General features: G+C 43.2%; 1 protein-coding gene across 1 annotated transcript in view; it reads right to left on the reverse strand.

Annotated features, from left to right (window-relative positions):
* The window catches only part of LANCL2 (LanC like 2), a 31428-nt gene extending 17085 nt beyond the window's left edge, over positions 1–14343 (reverse strand). The window contains exons 1-3 of the mRNA XM_032686334.1: positions 13431–14343; positions 4068–4185; positions 510–717 (exon numbers count right to left, since the gene is read on the reverse strand). Of these exons, the coding sequence (XP_032542225.1) occupies positions 510–717; positions 4068–4185; positions 13431–13631 (527 nt within the window). The 5' untranslated portion in view covers positions 13632–14343. The remainder of the gene's footprint in view (positions 1–509; positions 718–4067; positions 4186–13430) is intronic.
* Between the last annotated feature and the right edge of the window lie 4454 nt (positions 14344–18797).

The raw sequence follows: 18797 nt of genomic DNA on the forward strand, positions 1-18797 counted from the left end.
AAACCCTTGCCTTTACAAATTTACTCTTGCAAATACTTTCTCTTTATTAAATCTTTTTTACATATCAATTCGATGTACTGTGTTTCTGCCTGGTTGTTTCCAGATCCTGCTGTGTACATGTTTTGTAATGAATCTAAAATTAAGACCTACTCTTTACAGAAAGCATCATATACTGCACAAGCACTACATATTGCTGATGACAAGCGTATGGCTTTTGCTAAATGTCACTTCAATGTGACAAAATGAAAACGTGCGTGCACTACAGATATGCTCAGTACATCCTGTCCTAACAGTGATAGAGGGCTCAAGATAACCTGCAAACAAGAATCAAGTGTAAGCCAGTTTTAATAAAGATAAAGCCTATTTTGTATTCTTCTACTGAAAATGTATCGTGGTAGAAAGTGTCTCCATTTTTTAATCTTGTCCTTTAAAACTCCACTTGCAAAAGTTACTGAAACAACGCTCTCTACAAATAAAGGGCATGGCTTTTTCCCCCATTAACCACTTACTTGGCAACACATTCTTTAGATTCACTGTCGTTTTTCAGTTTGTGGTAAACCACTGCACCCACTGCCAATGGCCCAGCATCACCACAGAGGAAAGTAACTCTTCTGCCATTCAAATTGCGAAGGATTCTCTTCACGTAATCAAGAGATCGCTGCAAATGGCTCTGGTTTTTTGTGACACGGTACAGTTGCAGATATAGGAGGGCAATACCTGAAACAGCCACATAAAAAAGAGATAGTTTCACTTACATTTCCTTCCCCTCTTTGGTGCCTCTGAAGCAGTTACTCAAATGTGAACAGGTATTTGGGAAATAAAAACATGTCAGTCAAGGGGCTTAGCGCTTATGCAATGTGAAGGCATCAGGTCATCTATTTTGATTAAATTTTGATCTGGATTGTGGTAAAAATAAAAAAATTATCAGACTGAAGCCCAGTGGTAGACTCACAATTTGCAGAAAAAGAAGAAAAATCATGACACCGGCCTCAATGCTTGGCAAAGAAATCACTGTAAGATTCAAAAACTTGAGCTAACATCACCGAGTACACTAATTGTACAATACTCATCTATTATATGCAAGAAGTGACTTCTCATTTGATTCCTAAAATGATCGTTCCACGAGTTTTTGGATTCAACTTGCCAAATTCTTTATAACCCTTAAAAGAAGACTACGAGCTTGTACAAGTCAAGCTGGTTTGTAAAAGCTAGAAGGCAAACAAGTGCTTGGAGAATGCCAGGAGGTACTATATCAAGCTTCACTCCACTAAACTCATTACATAGTTTTCCATTAACACACACACAAAAAAAATACCCTTAAAAATTGCAACAATGTAGACTGAAGAAGGTGAAACAAACCCATCTAAGTGGATGTCTATTGGCCAATTGCAAGCACGCATGTACAGAAGTAAATCACCTCCAGACCACACTGTAACTCAAACCCATTTCAACTTTAGCCTCAACTAAAGCCAAGTACACACAAGGCCCACATAGCTCATAGAGAAGCAACTGAGTAGTACAAGAACAACAGCACCACAGGAGTGCTGGTACATTCTCAGATGTTCCCTGGATGGGTTCTGAACAAGTCTTTCTAGATGAGTCTAAAAAAAAAGCTGCAGAGCTGGGGAGACCAATTCAGTGTCACAGGAACTTGTGGGCTATTTACAAGGATTTGTGGAACCCTCTTTTATGTTCCAACAAATGTGTAGATACATGGGCTTGATCAAAGGATGATCAGAAAAGTAGCCATGAAGCTCACTTCATCCAAACTTTCCTAGTGTTTCTTAATGCAACACCCTTAAAATGGCTTCTCCAAGAGGTCTGGCACATACAAAGAGTACTTGTATAAGCAAGATGGACTCTTACATGGGTCCTACGATTGCTACATGCCAACAGTACATGCTCCAAGATTTTAAAGGTGTTTCAAAAAGTACAAACCAGTGCACAGGACTGCACTGCCCATAAGACTTGCCTAAACTTGGTACATAAAAGCAGGCAAGTTGTTTACAGCACTGCTTTTACCTTCTGATTTGCACACTAGCAAAATGTTGCAAAGAGTAAGTTTGGGGAGAAAGTACTTTCAATAAGTATGTTTAAAGCCAGATAATTTAAACATTTTTATGCAGAACCATATCCACAGGAGCCCTGAAAGAAGTTCACAGCTTGGAATAGATGTAGATAGTGATCCTTCTAGAGGATGGAAAAACCTCACTCTCATGAGGCAACATTACTTGTTCATCTATATTCTTGTTTCAGCTAACGATGGCTGTGTTACTTTTACCTTATGACTCATTTTCAGCATGCTCTGGTTTATCAGCCATAATTTCAGTTGTCAATCACAGTGTCAGAACACAGCTCCTCAGGAGGGGTTTGGTACTGTCAGCGCAAGAAAGCACTCACTTAGCAGCCACTCGCTTTCAGACCTTGAAATATATCTACCTTTTAAGCCTGAGTTGTCTAAAACTTCCCCACCCATCCACCCACAGCACCATCTGTACTGAAACATCAAGAAGAAAGCAAAGAAATTTTACCCTTTCATTGCTAGAATTAAGCCTAAGGATAGGCAAAGGCTGGAGAGCTTTTCCAAGCTACTCCCCCTCGTGACAAAGATAAAAGAATAGATCTCCTCAGGGCACATTTCAAACATGCTGTGCTAAAAGCATAAGTATGCCTGAAGTGTGAGCTAGACGAGCAGAAATAGAATAAGCCATTCATTCCAGCAAAGTCACACTTAAGAGGCCTAGATGGAAAAGCATTTTGGCAACTTGAGAAGAGTGGCCACATCAGACCTGACAACTGTTGGCTCTCCCTAAAGGATCAGTGTCCTGGTTTCAGCCGGATACAGTTAATTTTCTTCTGCTACAGTGCTATATTTTGGATTTAGTATGAGAATAACATTGACAATACACTGATGTTTCAGTTGCTGCTGAGCAGTGCTTATCCTAATTCAAGGACTTTTCAGTTTCCCATGCTCTGCTAAGAACCATGTGCACAAGAAGCCAGGAGGCAGCGTGACCAGGACAGCTGACCTGAGCTGGCCAAAGGGATATTCCAAACCACAGAATGTCATGCTCAGTACATAAACTGAGAGGAGATGGCAGGAAGCCACCAATCACTGCTCAGGCACAGGCTGAGCAGGTGGTGAGCAATGGCATTGTGCATCACTCGTTTCTCTTGGGTTTTATTCTTCTCTCTCTCTCTCCCTCCTTTTCATTACAATTATTACTATTGCTGTCGGGTTTATTATTGTTATTGTTATATTTTACTTTGTTTCAGCCCATGAATTTTTTTTTCCAATTCTCCTCCCTATCCCACTGGGGGGGGGGGGGAAGAGTAGGAGGGGCAGGGTATCAGATGCCGGCTTAGTTGCCGGCTGGGGTTAAATCCCAGCAATCATAAGGGCTCGTTCACACCTGAACAGCATTGGTGATGCAATGCTAAATGAATGATGGTCCCTAGCAATAACCAGCACCTGCACATGCTTATTTACCTCCATGATTTTACAATCTCACAACCCCACCTCTACACTCCCTCTCCTCACACGTTCATTTTACCATTTTTGTAGAGACGGAACAAGCACAGCCAAAGTATCCATATTGCAGATTTTAAAGCTCCAAATTCCTGGGCACAGAACACATTCTCCCCACCTACTCCCACTGATTAGAAGATACTGTTATCATTAGAAAACTGCTAACTAATACTCAGTTGAACAGAAAAAGGTGAAAAATAACTATTTTTAAAAAAACCACAAAAACAAAGAAACGAGGAAAGCTGAACGAAAGAGCAGAAAGAAAGAGCAGCCTTAGAAGATCCACTTCTTCTGCAAGACAAAGATCTCCACACACAAAAGTAAATTATCACGCTGTACCTCTGTCTGCTGAAGTCAACGGAAGTCATTCATTCCAGTAGTGATCAAGGGTGCAGAGTTAAACAAAAAACCAACTCACACAAACGCTTTTATCAGAGTATTTCTGCCACTCCTGTGAGAATATTAGAATTTTCTCCTGTGAATAAACCGAATTACATCATTCAACAAATACGCTTCACCCAAATTCTAGCTTTCTCACCAGTCCAGCCAGTATAGGCAGAGCAGTCATGTGGATCTGCAGTCTTCAGCCCTTCCTCCATTTGTTGCAGAAGGTCTTTAATTTTTGCCTGGATCCGTTTAGAAAACCGAGCATTGACCTGAAAACAGGAGACAGGGAATGAGTCAAAGAAGGAAAGAATCCAAGAATTTAAACTATCTGCTCCACTTTCTCATTTGAGAAAAAAACCCAACCAAGCAAAAAAGAACTAGGGAATAAATACCACATACAGCAATCAATAACATCAAGGTGGTTCACCTTAAGCGTATCCCACATAAATGCATTTTGACTACATATTAGAGCAAGTTACTAGGATCTACATCAGACAAAAGTTATCTGGGGATGCTTTAAAGTCACACAAAGAGCAGCTATGGACACTGTGACAATATGTAATTCTACTCTGCCTCATCTCAGGCCCTAATACAGTAAAGAAAGCTTCTTCAAACTGAGTAAAGGTGAACAGAAGCAAACAGAAGATAACCATCTGCTGCCACTCCACGGGACAATACTCCATTCAGGGTCCTGGTACCAAGACCCTACTATGGACAAACACAGCACAAGCCCTGTGTTATAGGTGCTTGCTCTCATTACAAGGTCCCTGCACATCCTTTGTGGCACAGTGGAGCAGGAAATAGTTAAAGGAAAATAAATGCTCATACTTGAGACAATCAAGTCGAAGTCAAGCCATCATTTTTAATGATGTGCTCAATCACATAATCCATGGTGTAGACACATTTTCTTCTTAAATTCAACTTTTTTTGATGTCACAGTTCGTGACTGCCATCCAGAAGTCAAGTTGCCTAAGTGTCCTTCCTCCTACTTCTTGCTCTCTTCTATATCCAAAACAATACTGGGATTGACATGCTTTATGATGAGGAGGTTGTTCAAAGCAGTGATGTATTAACACACAACTAAGAAAGAGCTAGACACAAAGAGGGTGAGTAAAAGTAGCTCAGCAGTTTCAGCTCATGCATGAAGGCGAAGAAACAACTCTTTGATTTTACACACTGCTTGCTTTTACTTTTGACCAAGAAAAGTTTATATAGATGATATATATGAAATATAATAGAGGATACTTTACTATTGCCAACATTTCTCTCTCATGATGCATACCTTAGGGGAAGATAAGCTACTGATTACTCCTTTAAGCCTATGGTACATGGAAATAGTTAATTAACTTGATTCTATTGTCCTATTAAACTTCCATGACAAAGAGTATTCATGAAGTCCCTTCACAGGACAACTCTACATTTGAGTGGGCACACCAATCCTGTTTGGGAGTTTTTTCAGTTAGGTTTGGGGTTTTTTTAGATTTAACAGTATTACCTATTGATCAGCTTTTCCTATTAACACATTTATTAAAAACTACTTTACAGATTAAAATAGAGCCTAAGGGCTAGTTTTACTTTTAGCACAATTTATCTACTACAGAGCTAGAGAAGGAAAAAAAAATCCTCCCTTTCTGGGCTACAGGAAAAGTTTTATCATTATTAGATAATTGCATCACTCTGACAAAAATTGTGATGTGCACAAACCTTATGCCACCCCAAAATATTTCCTGAATGTGTTTTCCATCATTTATGGAAAGTCCCAGGCATACATCACTTGCCACACATAAATTAGTTATCCAGGAGCAGCCAGAAGAGAAACTCTCTAGGAAGATGGAAGTCAGCAGAGCTTCTCTACCTCCCAGACCAAGAGCCACAATGTAGCAGTCATCAGAAAAATGGCATTACACAATTTGGCTACTTTTCAGCTTACACTGAGAATAAGCTACTGTTTTCTGAACAGTACTTGATTTCCTTCCACCTCCTGCTTCTCTAACCTGCTCCCACATAGCAGCTGGAACAAATCAGATTGGAGAAGACTTAGTTTGATGTTAAACACACGTACATTTATGATTTTTTTCACTGGAGAAAGAGAAATTAGCTCAGTAGTAGTTGCACAAGGCTTCTGACACACCAGAAGTCTCCAGGGTCAATGGTTCAAATCCATTTTATGGTGGTAAGATAGGAAGGGAGAAGGAAACTGTGCAGTTATATCTCACATTGCACACATACCATCCTAGAAACAAGCTAGAGACCCCTTAACCTTCTCTGGTAACCCTGGAAATAGCAACCAATCGCAGTAGGCATCTGATGTCTTTTACTCTTCAGTCTTAATAGGGCGTGAAGCACCTTTTTGTTAGGAAACTGTACCACGTGCACACAAGACTCCCACACACGTACTTTTGACTACTTCAGTGAAGTCTCAACACAAAGCAAAACCTTTCCCAAGGGCAGGGATTCTCTCCTTCAAAAGACAGCTACGCCAATGCTAAGGCATATGGTGAAACAGCATGAGGATATTCATGCGGATGCATTGAGGCATAGTGCTCAGCTTATCTGACAAGAGTGAACTAAGGCTTCAGACTCCCCATTTATCTACCCACTGCATATCACAAGCAGGCTGGTTATCTTTTTGTTCTGACAATACACCTGCTGTTACCAAATCAGCATATTTTATATTAAACACCAGACTAAATTACTTAGAGGCAGGAGGGGAGCACTAGGACATCATAATGCCTGAGTTCTGCTTTGAAACCTCAGTCCCATACAAATAATTTAGCTCAGGTTGGCATATCCCTCCCTAAGGTGGGAATTGTAACTTCCTTGTCTTGATTCAGTGCTTGGAAAAACATAGATGAAAGAATATTTTTATTATAATTATCTGTCATCCCAAGCAAAGCTATTCCTAAGCTTATACCAGTGTAAAAGAGTTTTAAGTGGCAACAAAGTCTTCCCCAGTTATCTACCCCTCCACCACTGCCTCTTTTTTTTTGGGTTGCTCTGAAGCTTTAACAACCAACCACTGTCACTGTTTGTTTTATAAGATTCTCCTATAAGCTTATAACAGATGCTTACATGGACTAGAATAAATTAATTACGTGACGAAATGATTGTTGAAAGGTGGCTTTAGAAACTTTATAAACAGGACACACAACATGGTGCTCAGTTTTCTTTCAGACAAAGTGCATTTCACAGAGAAGAAAATACAACTCAAGTTGGCACTGCAGCAAGAACTCATTCAAAAACCAAACTTGCATAAAAGACTGCATAAAGGACATGAGATACACTGGTGAGGAAGACCTGGGTAAGGGACAACTCACAGTTCTACTGAAACAAGAAATTCTGGCCGTACTGAAATCATTGGGAACTCTGCCACTGGCTGTAAGAGAGCCAGGTTTCACACCCACGCATTGGAACATGAGTTTAGTGAAGCAGGACGAAGTCTCACGCTCACCTCCACAGAGCTCCTGGAAAAGCACACGAGAAGGATGGCAGTAGGATCCCATATGCAGAATCTAGCAAGGTCTGCTGGGAGGTGACCTGTCTTTTTGAACAGAAAATCAACTTCTACTTTATTTTTACCTAAATCAAAAGACTTACAGCTCCAAGAGCAGCTTTTTTTTCCTTCTCTGAAAACACCAGATACTAAGAAACCTCATCACCCAGCCTTTGAACCAGTCAAACACAGTTCTCTGCTACTCCTCAGATAGGTCCTTTCAGAAACAATTGCCAGTTCTGCAAAACCACATGCTCAATAAATGCTTGGAAACACTGCTGTCTGTAGAATACACTACACTGTTTTTCAGCGATCCAGCCCTCAGTACCACCCATGTGACAGTGGGGGGAAAAAAAATAAGGGAAAAAAAAAGGGGAGAGGGGGAAAGAGAGAGAGAAATCAATAGGTGTAGGCAAACTACTACACTGCTAAAAATGTCAGCTTAGGAATAGGTTTTAAACGCAGTCATTACACCCTATCTCAGAGTGGATAAGGGCATGAAAAAAATCATTAAAAGGCAAATCATTCAAGTTACAAAAAAAATTGTTTAAAGCAGGGAAGAAATGAGAAGATCGTGCTTCTAATACATTTCTGTGCAAAAGAAGCTATTTGTCTCACCGGTGATAAGATGGCAAAAACCCCAACGCTTAAATATTTAGATCATCATAAAGAGTCATCAAAAAGCTTCACATTATTGGTAACAAAAATAAACATGATTAACAGATACCAAGGAACATTATCCTATGTTTTGGAAAATGGAAGCTGATAAATAAAAAGAGGAATACGGAAAATCACTGGTCCTCCAGGTAGCCTAACACCAGTGTGCTACTTCTCGAAAGCTGAGAAGATAAAAGTCTGTTGTATGATTTAAAGTCACTCACTACACAGAAGTTTCCGGCCTAGCTGTGACATTTTTAGTTGGTGCTCAAGTTGCAAAAAAAGCTAAAACCTCTACCAATGCTGTCTAAATTATCTTGATGCACTGAGAACAGATATACTGCACATATTGAGCTTGATAGCAGATGAGTGCAGATAATAAAAACAGAATTTATTTTCACCAAAAAGCAAATACCTGTTATTACAATTGCCACACAACCAGCTAGAGTAACATCTCCTTACCATGGAGGTCTGCAAGATAAAACCAGAAATTGATGAAGAGCAGATGGATGTGAGACAATTTAATTAGAACTTGGGTTTTGAATTTTAAAAGTATTTTCATTCAGAACTGGTTGACTAAAACCAAATAGTAGTCAATATGTAGTTAAAGTCCTGAATAGCAGGAGAGGCTTTTAATAAAGACCCTCGGAAAAGCACCAAGCAGCATTCAGTGCTGATCCGCGCTGTAGGGAAGAAGCTGCAGTTCTTCCTCTCAGGCTGGCACGCTAGCTGCCATGAGTTAGTAAGGGACAATGAAGTACAATCCACTGATTTGCAGACTTAACTGTGACCAAGAGTCACAAAAAGCAAAACAAACCTTCTCTCAAAAGAAACACGGACAGTACTGCAAATCATGTGTGTTTCAGAATCCTCTATCAAAATAGATGGGGTGCCAGAAAATGGCCAAAAAAGTGTCAATCTCAAGAAACGGAGCTGCCCCACATCTCTGGAAAAAAAAAAATGGGAAGAAATATTTACTGGCTCTAGAATTTCAATTTTGCCTCCAGTTGTATAATTCTCACTAGTGTAAGTTGTCACTGAGGAGTCAGTTTCAGAACAGAGAACTTGCTGCTCTCAGTGAGACAACTAAAATGCCCAGTGAGATAAAAATTACAAGAAAACACCAAAGGGAGAAGAGCAAGGCAATGATGACAGGACTTTTAATATATTTTTAAATATATTTTAAAGGAGAAGGAAGACTGAAAGCCAGATAAAGGAATTACCAGAAATAACAGAAGATTGAGAAACCTACTAAATCACACAAATTATAATCTAAGTAAATATTCTGTATCACCATTAAGTGTTAATTGCCAATGAGCACCATTATCTTTAAAATATGTTCCCTGTACAGAGTCCCCTGCAAAGCTTTATGAAGTACATTCTACACATTTTTCAGAATACACCACATTTTACTAATACTCCTGAAACATTATGGCAAGTCAAAAAAAAAACATATCAAGAAAGAACTGGCCTAAAAAAGAAGCTATGGTTTGGGTATCCATAAAATTTGAATCTAATTTTGGTGCTGCCCTGTGATTCCACAACAAATTCAGACAACCTTATATTAAGGGCTGAGATTCTGATAATTTCTTGATGACAAGGATGCTTCTTTTGCATACACACAAAATCCACATCAGGTTGCCCAGGCTCCCACCTTCCCCTGCCTGAACAGATTAATATCAGCCTGCCTCAGTTTCCAAGTCACTGGCCCATAGTCAGTGTAAAGGAAGATCCCAAATCACACCCGACTGTACTATGAATGTAGCCACAGAGCTGTGGTGGCTCCAAGGACAGTGGACAATCTGAGGTTGATCTTGGTGGGTCACTCACAGAGACAGGTCCTCGAACAAGTCATCACCATCTCTTTTCTGCAAGCTTTCCACCCTTCCCCTTCTCAAAAAATTTATTAGAGTTTTGTAGCTCTCTATCACATTAGAGAACTAAGAACTAAGGAATATTCTTTGTTATGAGTCTATAGCTGTCTATTCATTTCTCTGCCTCCCCTGACCATTTAGATTTCCATTTTGAAAACCTCTGCACAACTCTGAGATAATACCTATAGGTACTTTTTTAGGCTAAGGGATCATGATGGAACCCACATCAAAAGGAAAAGGGCTACAGGACATATATTTAATTGAAAGATTCATCATTTATTAAACAGAGATCTACATTTAAAATTATGTTTCTTCTTAATCTTGAATTAATGCTGTCTGGTGAATTATTACCTCAGCATTCTCAGACAAGTTACAGGAACAATTCAAGTCCCTGATATTTTAATGGTGAAGAAATCTAGTAATGAAAACAGTGAATTTCAACTACATGAGCAGAGCCCATGCAGATAACTGCAGTGTTTACTGTGGCTATTTATAAGACAGCAAATCAGCAGCCTCAGATTTTGTTTTCTCTTCTCCTGCTCCCATACCTTCAAGCTTCCTGAACTGTACCTTATGCATATAAACACATACTTTCATATGCAGCACTTTGTCCCAATTGTCTCACATTTCAGACAATGACTTGAAGAGCTTCTTGTCCTTTTATCAACCTGATGAATTTTAGATGGCAATCATGACAGCATAAGAAATCAAATGGAGGCATTAATAATGTATTGCCTTCCATGACAACAGCAGAACCATGCACACCTCAGGCTGTCATTATGTGAGTCACTCAGTGCTCACTGCTCAACTCAGCAGCAGATGGGAGGGCGAAATTATGCAGTTCACTGAGGGCTTCTGAAAGCTGCTCTCATTTTTAGGAAACTTGTGTTCTTGTGTACAGCAGTTTACAGAACAGACTTCCTAGCCTATGTAAAGTCCTTTTGTCTTCACTGGGGCTTTAGGCAGGCAAAGACAAATTCTCTGATGGAATGGGAGCCTATTAAAGGCAAAAATAAAACACTGAACCACAAATCAAAAATCATAAACAACAAGAACAAAAGCACCCCAAAGTACCCATCATGAAGTCTCATAAAAGGATAATAGTAGGAGTGACAACATGCAATACTGCAAAGAATATAAATACACATAAATATATTCACAGCTATATTCTAGCCCAGAAATATGTAAGATGATTCCTCAGATTTTATAGATGCAAAACCAAAATGAAAATGTACACTCACATCTGCCTTCTCTTATGAGATGCACAGAGTTGAAAGAATTCAAAGACCACTGAAAGTTGCTGTAGTTACATGGCTTTAAGACAGTACAGAAGATTTTTTTTTTCCCGGAGGAGCTTCATTCTTCTGTATGTAACAAAGCCCAGACACCAACTTTTATCAAAGACACAGTTACGCAGGTGATCTAACATGTTTTCTGAACATAAATAGCTGCTGACTGCCACAAGGTATATCACAGGAATGTCACCAGCACTGATGCTGGGAAAAAACATTTGCACACACTGTAAAACAGCATACTCACCCACAGCAGAGCAGAACAGGCATCCCCAGTGTGAACATAGGGCTAGAAATTCTTGACTAACTAATTCCACCCCTGCCACAGAACAATGTCTCTGAACTTGGATTCACTCAAGAATCAAATCTGAAGTAAATGAGAGCTGAGCTATTCTGCAATACAGCTAGTATGCCCTAAAAAATAATTTTTAAGTTGTTCACTTTCTTCTGATATCTCACTACTCTTCTGATTACCTCACTTTAGAAAGCTGTAGTCAACCCAAATCAGCAGTAAATGAAGGCTTATTTTCTCTTTTAAAATACGGACATGAAGTGGGGGATCTAAACCAGGTACATAAGAAGGATGACTGGCCTACAGAAGGCCTTAGAAGAAAGTTCTTGGCATGTTTTTTATCAATTTAAGAACAATATGTAGCTATAGCTGTTCTGCTGTATCCTCAGTGCCTTCATACCTGAACTCATCATACTTGGATGATTTTTATATACTAAGCCAGATACAAAAGAACAAAGAAATCACAGTTCTCTTCTGCAAAAAAAATAAGTTTAACAACACTGAGTATACTACCAGGGATTTTTGTAAAGAACAAAGCAGATTTCACTTCTGAACCTACTCTTGCTTTTTAAACCTTCTCAAATGCTCTGCTTTTGACAGCTGCAATTAGCTGCAGCAGTAAGACACTGAACCTCTAAAGTATTCTCTTTTGTGCACTCTGCTTAGCCACATACAACTTCATAAACCTCTGTTAGAACAACTTAGTGAAACCTTTCATTGCCTTGGATGGATGGTGAGCTGATGCTGTTCTGCTGATACTTATGATGCTTAGAGAGAAAGCCCCTCTCACTGTTCAGCATCACCACCTATCACCCTATCAGTAAGTCAAGGTAATTCCTTATTTCCACAAGCAGAAAAATACAGAGCTGATATTAATGTCTCTCCCTTATTCACCCCAGCATACAGTCAAAGTGAGTTAGCTTCCCACCCCTGGCGCATTTGTGCTTCTAGCAATGTCACCATGTAGTGTTTTATAAGCAAAAGATGACAAAGCAGCACAGTATCGAAGGATGAGGCTGCTCCGAGGCTAAAATGACAGCAGGTCTATATTCTGGTATTCCTTCTGCAGCTTAAGCCAGCCGGCTGGCAGCTTCTGTACTTAAAACCTAAGGCACTCACAGCTCCCCAAGCAGCAGCATGTGGTGTCAAGAAGATAAACAGAGCTGGAGGACTGCAAACATTGGGCGACCAGTGCCTCTAGACAGATCTTCTGCGGGCATGAACCGACTGCCACGTGCCTATCACAGTGTACCTGAAGCTATAAACGTGTGTATGTCAGTAAACACGTGCCTGGCAGAGGACAGTCCAGCATCACCCAACGCCTGAGTGTCACTGCCATCTGAGAAGAAACTCTTCTTTTCCAGATGGGCGCTCATCTTTTCCCTTCCCTATGCGCTTTCGTTGGTGGAACTCGGGCTACTTGTGCTGGCGACTTGTTCTGTGTGACAGAACCACTGTCGCAGCTATAGCTGTTCTGCTATATAGCAGTTCTGTTATCTACAGATCGGGCATCGCGTTCACTCCCGTTCCGGGGTAAAACAAACAGCTCGAACAACAGTCGCTCCGGCCGGCTCCGAGCCCTGCGGCCGGGCTGAGCTCCCGCTCCCTCCCTCAGCTCACGCCGCCGATCCCTCTCCTCGGGCGCCTCCGAAGCCGCCGCCTGTGCCTGTGGACCCGCCCCGCGCTCGGCGGGCGGGCAGGGGCGGCGGGGGAGGCCGGGGGCAGCCCCAGGGGCAGCGCCCCGGCGCCGCCGGGCCCGGGACCCGCTGGAGGCCGCCCCTGGGCAGCGCCCATGGCCGCCTGCGCCCGGGGCCGCCGCTCCGCCGGGAGGGAGCGCCCCGCGGGCCAGGCCGAGCGCGGCGGGCCGGGGCCGGGACGCACCGCCTGCCCGCCGGCCGGGACTCACCTTCCCATCGGCGCCGAACGGGAGGGACTCCTCCTCCGCCGGGGGTAGCAGCGCCCTGTCCCGGTGGGCGTCCGCCGCGCTCGGGGCTGCCGCGGCTCCGTGGGGCTGGTAGTCGGGGTAGGGGTTGGCAAAAGCCCGCTCCTCCATCTCCGCCTCGCCGCCCAGCTGCAGCTTCAGTCTCTTGGACATGCTCTCTCCCATCTCAGCCGGCCCCCGGCCCGCCTCCCCGCACGGCGAGCCGGCGAGGACACACTCCGCCCCGCAGAGCGGCGGCTTTGCAGCAACGCGAGCGCCGCGGCCGCCGCCGGCTACAGCTGCCCCCGGCTGCGGCCGCCGCCCGGCGGGGACCGGCGCTGGGTCAGGGAGGGCGGCTGCGGCGGCAGTGCCCGCGGCCGCGTGCCCATTGGGGCCGCCCCGGGGCAGAGGCGCCGCCGGCCCCGGCCCCGAGCCACCGAAGCCCAATTTGGGAAGGCGAAAGGGGGAAGCTGCGACACCGCCGCTCTGCTCGGCGTCCCCGTCAGCCACGGCGGAGGAGCGGCGAGCGCGGCGGCATCACAGCCTGTAGAGGGGCAGAGCGCGGCCGGGGCCGCGGCCGGGCCCCCCCGCAGCGAGAGGCAGCCCGCCCGCCCGCGCAGGCTGGGTGGCACCGCTGCAGAGCTCGCCCCAGCGCCTCATCCTCCCCCGGCGGGGCGTCAGTGCCTCGGGATGCTGCTGCCGCCGGCCGCACGCCGGGCGGCGGAGCAGGGCTGCCGCCGGCTCCTCCCGCCCGTCCCCCCGCGGCGGGGGCGAGCCGCCGCCCGGCGCATCTCAGAGGAGCGGCAGCAGCAGCAGGAGGGGCACGGACAGCCCCAGGAGCAGGCAGTACGCCACCAGCTCCTTCGCCCGGCTCATCCGCAGCCGCCGCCGGGCCCCGCTCATCCGGCCAGCCCCGGCGGGAGGCAGGGAGGCGGCCCTCGGCTGCCGCCTGGCGGGGAGGGGGCAGGCGGCGGCGACCGCCCCTCAGCCGGCGGGGAGAAGGGGGGTGGTCTCCTTCCCTCGGCCCGCCCTCGGGCTGTAATGTTGGCCTGGCTGACGGCAGGGCTCTGCCGACGGCAAGCCTGCTGGCACAAGCCAAAACATACTGATAAAAAATAAAAATAAAGAAGACGTCAAACAAACTCACAGCCCTGGAGGGGCCCGGGGCGGTGGGTGGGGAATGCCCTAAGCGATCGGCGGTAGAGGCTGGACGCGACGAGGGGGATCATATCGTGCCTAGTGAAGAGCAGCGCCTAGATCCAGTGTGGATCGACCGTTTGTGTCCCGGTCCAGTCCTGGGAGGGGGGAGCTGAATGCCAAGGCGGTGTGTCAACATAAATTTAGCCCATCGTTTCATGACACCTCCACCTAAAGCTAGGAGAAGAGCTCCGGATGAAGGGGCACCGTACAATCATCAAGGATAAATCTTTCCAATTCACAAGCAAATGGTAGATGCTGTCGATATTGTCATAGTCTTCAGGAATTGATATTGCATACTGAAACACATTTGTGTAGAAACAGCCAGCAGAAAGCCTACAATCCAGCTAAACACTGCACACAGTATTGTGTAAAAATATGGATACAGGAGACCTTGTTATCACATTGAATATTTACTCCCAACTATGCCATTGCTTTTTGCCAGTAATTGTAAGTCAGACAGACTATAAACTATTAATTCAATAACTGGACACTGTGCAGACTCACTGGTCTTTGGTTTTATGCACTAATTTTATTGCTATCAAAATACATATTCAGTGTGTAAGATTAAATAGAGGTGATGCATGTCCTGTCATTTGCTTCAGTTTATGGTTTATGTATATTAGCAATATACATGTGAATAAATAGGACACTTCCACCATCTTGTCACAGTTTATTTTAGTTGATAGTTTCTTCATTTTATTTATTTTTATAAATTGAGCTGATGACAAAGCAGAAATTCCAAACAACTTGTCCGACAAGAAGTACTTTGCTCTGGAAGTGAAAATAACCAGTCGCTTAAAAATTACAGGGTCATCTATAAAATATTCCCTTCTGTTATAATTTTAAAAATCAATTTATACATAATTTATTCTTTAACGGGGTACTCTTTTGTGCTGTGTTGCAGTGCCTGAAAGGGTAAACACAGAACCTTTTGTAAAACATTTTCATCTTGAATGATTTCTTACCCTGACTGAAGACCTGCTGCATCAGTGCAAGTAACCATATGCCCATAATGAAGATCAAAATTAAGCCTTTAATAAAAACATACATGGCTTCCTTTTTCTTACACTTTCTACTCTCCTTGAATAAAAATGGTGGGAATAATAAAGCAGGATCATACCGACTGATACCTGCACAAGGCCTAGAAATAAGGAGTGAAAGTGCTCTCTGGCACCTTGCAATAGCAGGTTCTTCCCTTCTTCTGGAATGGTGGGATGCAGGGTGGTGGATTGGCGTGTCTTCCCTTTTGCATCATTGCACTGTTTGGTTATCTTCACACTGATGTGTTTAACACCCTGTTAAACATTTATTTCTGGAGCACTTCTCTCCATGTTCACTGTTCTTCCGATTTGTTGCAATGTAATATGTTTAGTTTCAAGCATACATGGCCTTCTTTTGTTCTTAGCAGGTGGGATAGAGTTCAAAAGACTTTCAGGTTCTTCTGCAGTGAGTGCTTTTTCCTTTTGCTCTTTTACTCTTGATGCACATGGAGCTCCCACAAACTGGGGAATCATGGATAAAGGAGGAGGAAAAAAGTTGGGCTGAGGGAGGTGTCAACCTTTAACATAAGTTTTAAGCAATAATAAATTCACATCTCTCATCTGTAGCAGTACGAAGAAGGAGGCTTCGCCTACTGAAATCATGATTTCATTTGTGCTACAGATGTCTAAATGCTACTGAAAGCAGTGAGCCCTCATCTTTCTTCCCGCTCCAGCTATGCACTCCTGTAACCTGCCTTCTGCAGCATTGGCAAACATGCAGCCCTGCAGCAAGCTGATCTAGCTGAAAGCTGTCCTTTTCCTTTCTATGATGTAGGTGAAATCCAATTATTGTCTAACCAAGGCCTGATTCCTACTTAGAGATCAGTTTCTTCATGTAAATCATTAAAATTTTTGCTTAACAGATCAATGGGCTATTCATTCTTTACACAAGAGGAAATCATAAACCCCTGTCTTTTACTTCTGACCTTTTCTTTCCTCCAATCCTGTTTACATCCTGCAGTATCTGATACTGTGCTCCTGATGAGACTGGTGCCAATTCTTTTAATAGTAGAATAAAATAATTGTTAACATTTTGGTCCAGAACTAGATAATCAGAATCCAAATGTAAACCATTAATGATGTTGTGCTTTCCCGTGTATTTTGCTGCTTGATTCCCAGTATGCATAGTAAATTATCCCACTAACGAGGTGGGAAGGAGCACTGTAGATCACAGAGTCAGCCCTCCCAGGGCTAGCACACGGCTGCCCTGCACACTATGCTCCATGAGAGCTACATCATGATGAAACATGATGCAGCCTGCAGAATGAGTGTGAGCAACCCAAGCTCCGATTGTGACATGTTTGATGGTTCTTTCAGCAGTTCTTACAGCCTTTGGACCAAATTCAGTCCTGTGTTCAATTCAGTTTCAGGAGGAGTGTAAATGCAGTGTAAGAACAAACTGGTCTGCGTGAGACGTAACTATCGTATTGCTTTTTAGTAGCAACTAATTTCTCTGGCTGCTGTAAATAACTGATGTCTATTATTGCATAATGTTGCTATTTAAGATCTCAGAGATTTCTGTGAATCTCAGAAGATACTTTACGATCAACCACAAAATATATGTTTTAATAATAATCCCATCTAATATATTCTCTTCTTATTTTCTGTTCTTATCTTTGGACTTGTAGCAGCAAAAGCAGTGTCATCAAGTCTGTTGCACTTCTATTCTGATGACTGCCTGCTAATAAATGATAAGCGAGAACAGTAGTTGTTGCACTTCAGCCTGTTTTTAAAGAATGGATTTTTTTATAATCAAACATTTATGTTCCTTATCCCCTTATTGCCATTGGTTTTTGATTTGCACATCCTAAGAAATACAACTAATAATGAAGTCATGCAAAGATGCCTGTAAATGTTCTTAGAGGTCTCTACTGTCTATGATGGAAACAGAGACAGCTCACTGTTATTAAAATGTTGGATTCTCAAAGGAGTTATTTCTAACCTTGGCAAGGTTTGTAAGCCAGGAAAAGAAACGATCAGTTAGTAGAAAACAAATGTAATCCTCCTAAAGCATGAGGAACAGAGGTGAAAGATGAGTACAGTTAGAATACCTGTGGCTGACCAGTATCTATAAAATAAGCAACAAAACAAGTATTGGACAAGGGGATTCCCTTTGCCTAAGGAAGCTGTTGCAAGCTAGAAATCTTATTTTCTTATTTCTTCTGATATTCTTTGAATGACTCAATGTCAGTGGGGCTTAAAAGCAGCCCCTTGTGGTTAGGATAGCTGAAAGGCTCAGGCCTAGGAATCGCTAGAAGTAACAGGCATGGTGCTGTGATACACTATATGATCTCAGTTCTGTTTCTTCAGGGTTTGATTATAGAGTTTTGTGATCTTCAAAATGTACTCACAAGTCCGTAGGTTTGGGGTCTGCCTTCAGTAGTTTTCACTGCATCAGGACAGAGTGGGATAATGCTTTTGTGGGAAACTAGACACCAGCACCTTCAAGCAAAGTAGCTTTATAACTTTTGTAGGATAAGAACGAACTACAACAGTACAAGAAGGGAGAAGAGAAACAAGGGAATGTAAGGAAAACAAGACAAAGATAAAAACATCAAGGACTAGTGATGTGCCATACTGCTCCTACTAAAGGAAATGGGGAAAGATCCTGCTGACTTTAAATGAGGCAGGTAGCTTGTCTCTTCTCTGACTCTGAAAATGCAGATACAGAAAGTGTTGCTCAAGAGAGTGCAACCTTGGTAATGATAGTAGCAAAATGGCAAGAGAGTCTCTAGCACAGGCTGTATCATCCACTGCCTGTTGCTGTGGGCAGTCACCAGCTTTCAGAATCAGCAACACAGGGCCAAGACAGAGGACTAATTTCTTCCCTGCCTTCTGGCTGCAAGAGATGAGGGCTGTTCCTGATGTGCTTACTTGACCAGATTTTAAAATCCATCACCAAGAAGAGTTGCCTCCACAGGCAGCCATCTCTGTTGTTGTTCCCATGGTCAAATTATTTCCTGTGCTCAACCTGAAAGTCCTTTGCTGCAGTTTCAGATCATGTGGAGAAGAGTTTATATACTGTTACGCCTCTGCAGCCTTGCTAAGGAATCAGAACTAGCATAGGTGCAACTACCCTCAGCACAGTGTGGATCGTGGTGCAAGGAGTGAA

The sequence above is a fragment of the Chiroxiphia lanceolata genome, chromosome 1 (assembly GCF_009829145.1).
Source record: "Chiroxiphia lanceolata isolate bChiLan1 chromosome 1, bChiLan1.pri, whole genome shotgun sequence".
In the NCBI taxonomy this organism is placed as follows: Eukaryota; Metazoa; Chordata; class Aves; order Passeriformes; family Pipridae; genus Chiroxiphia; species Chiroxiphia lanceolata.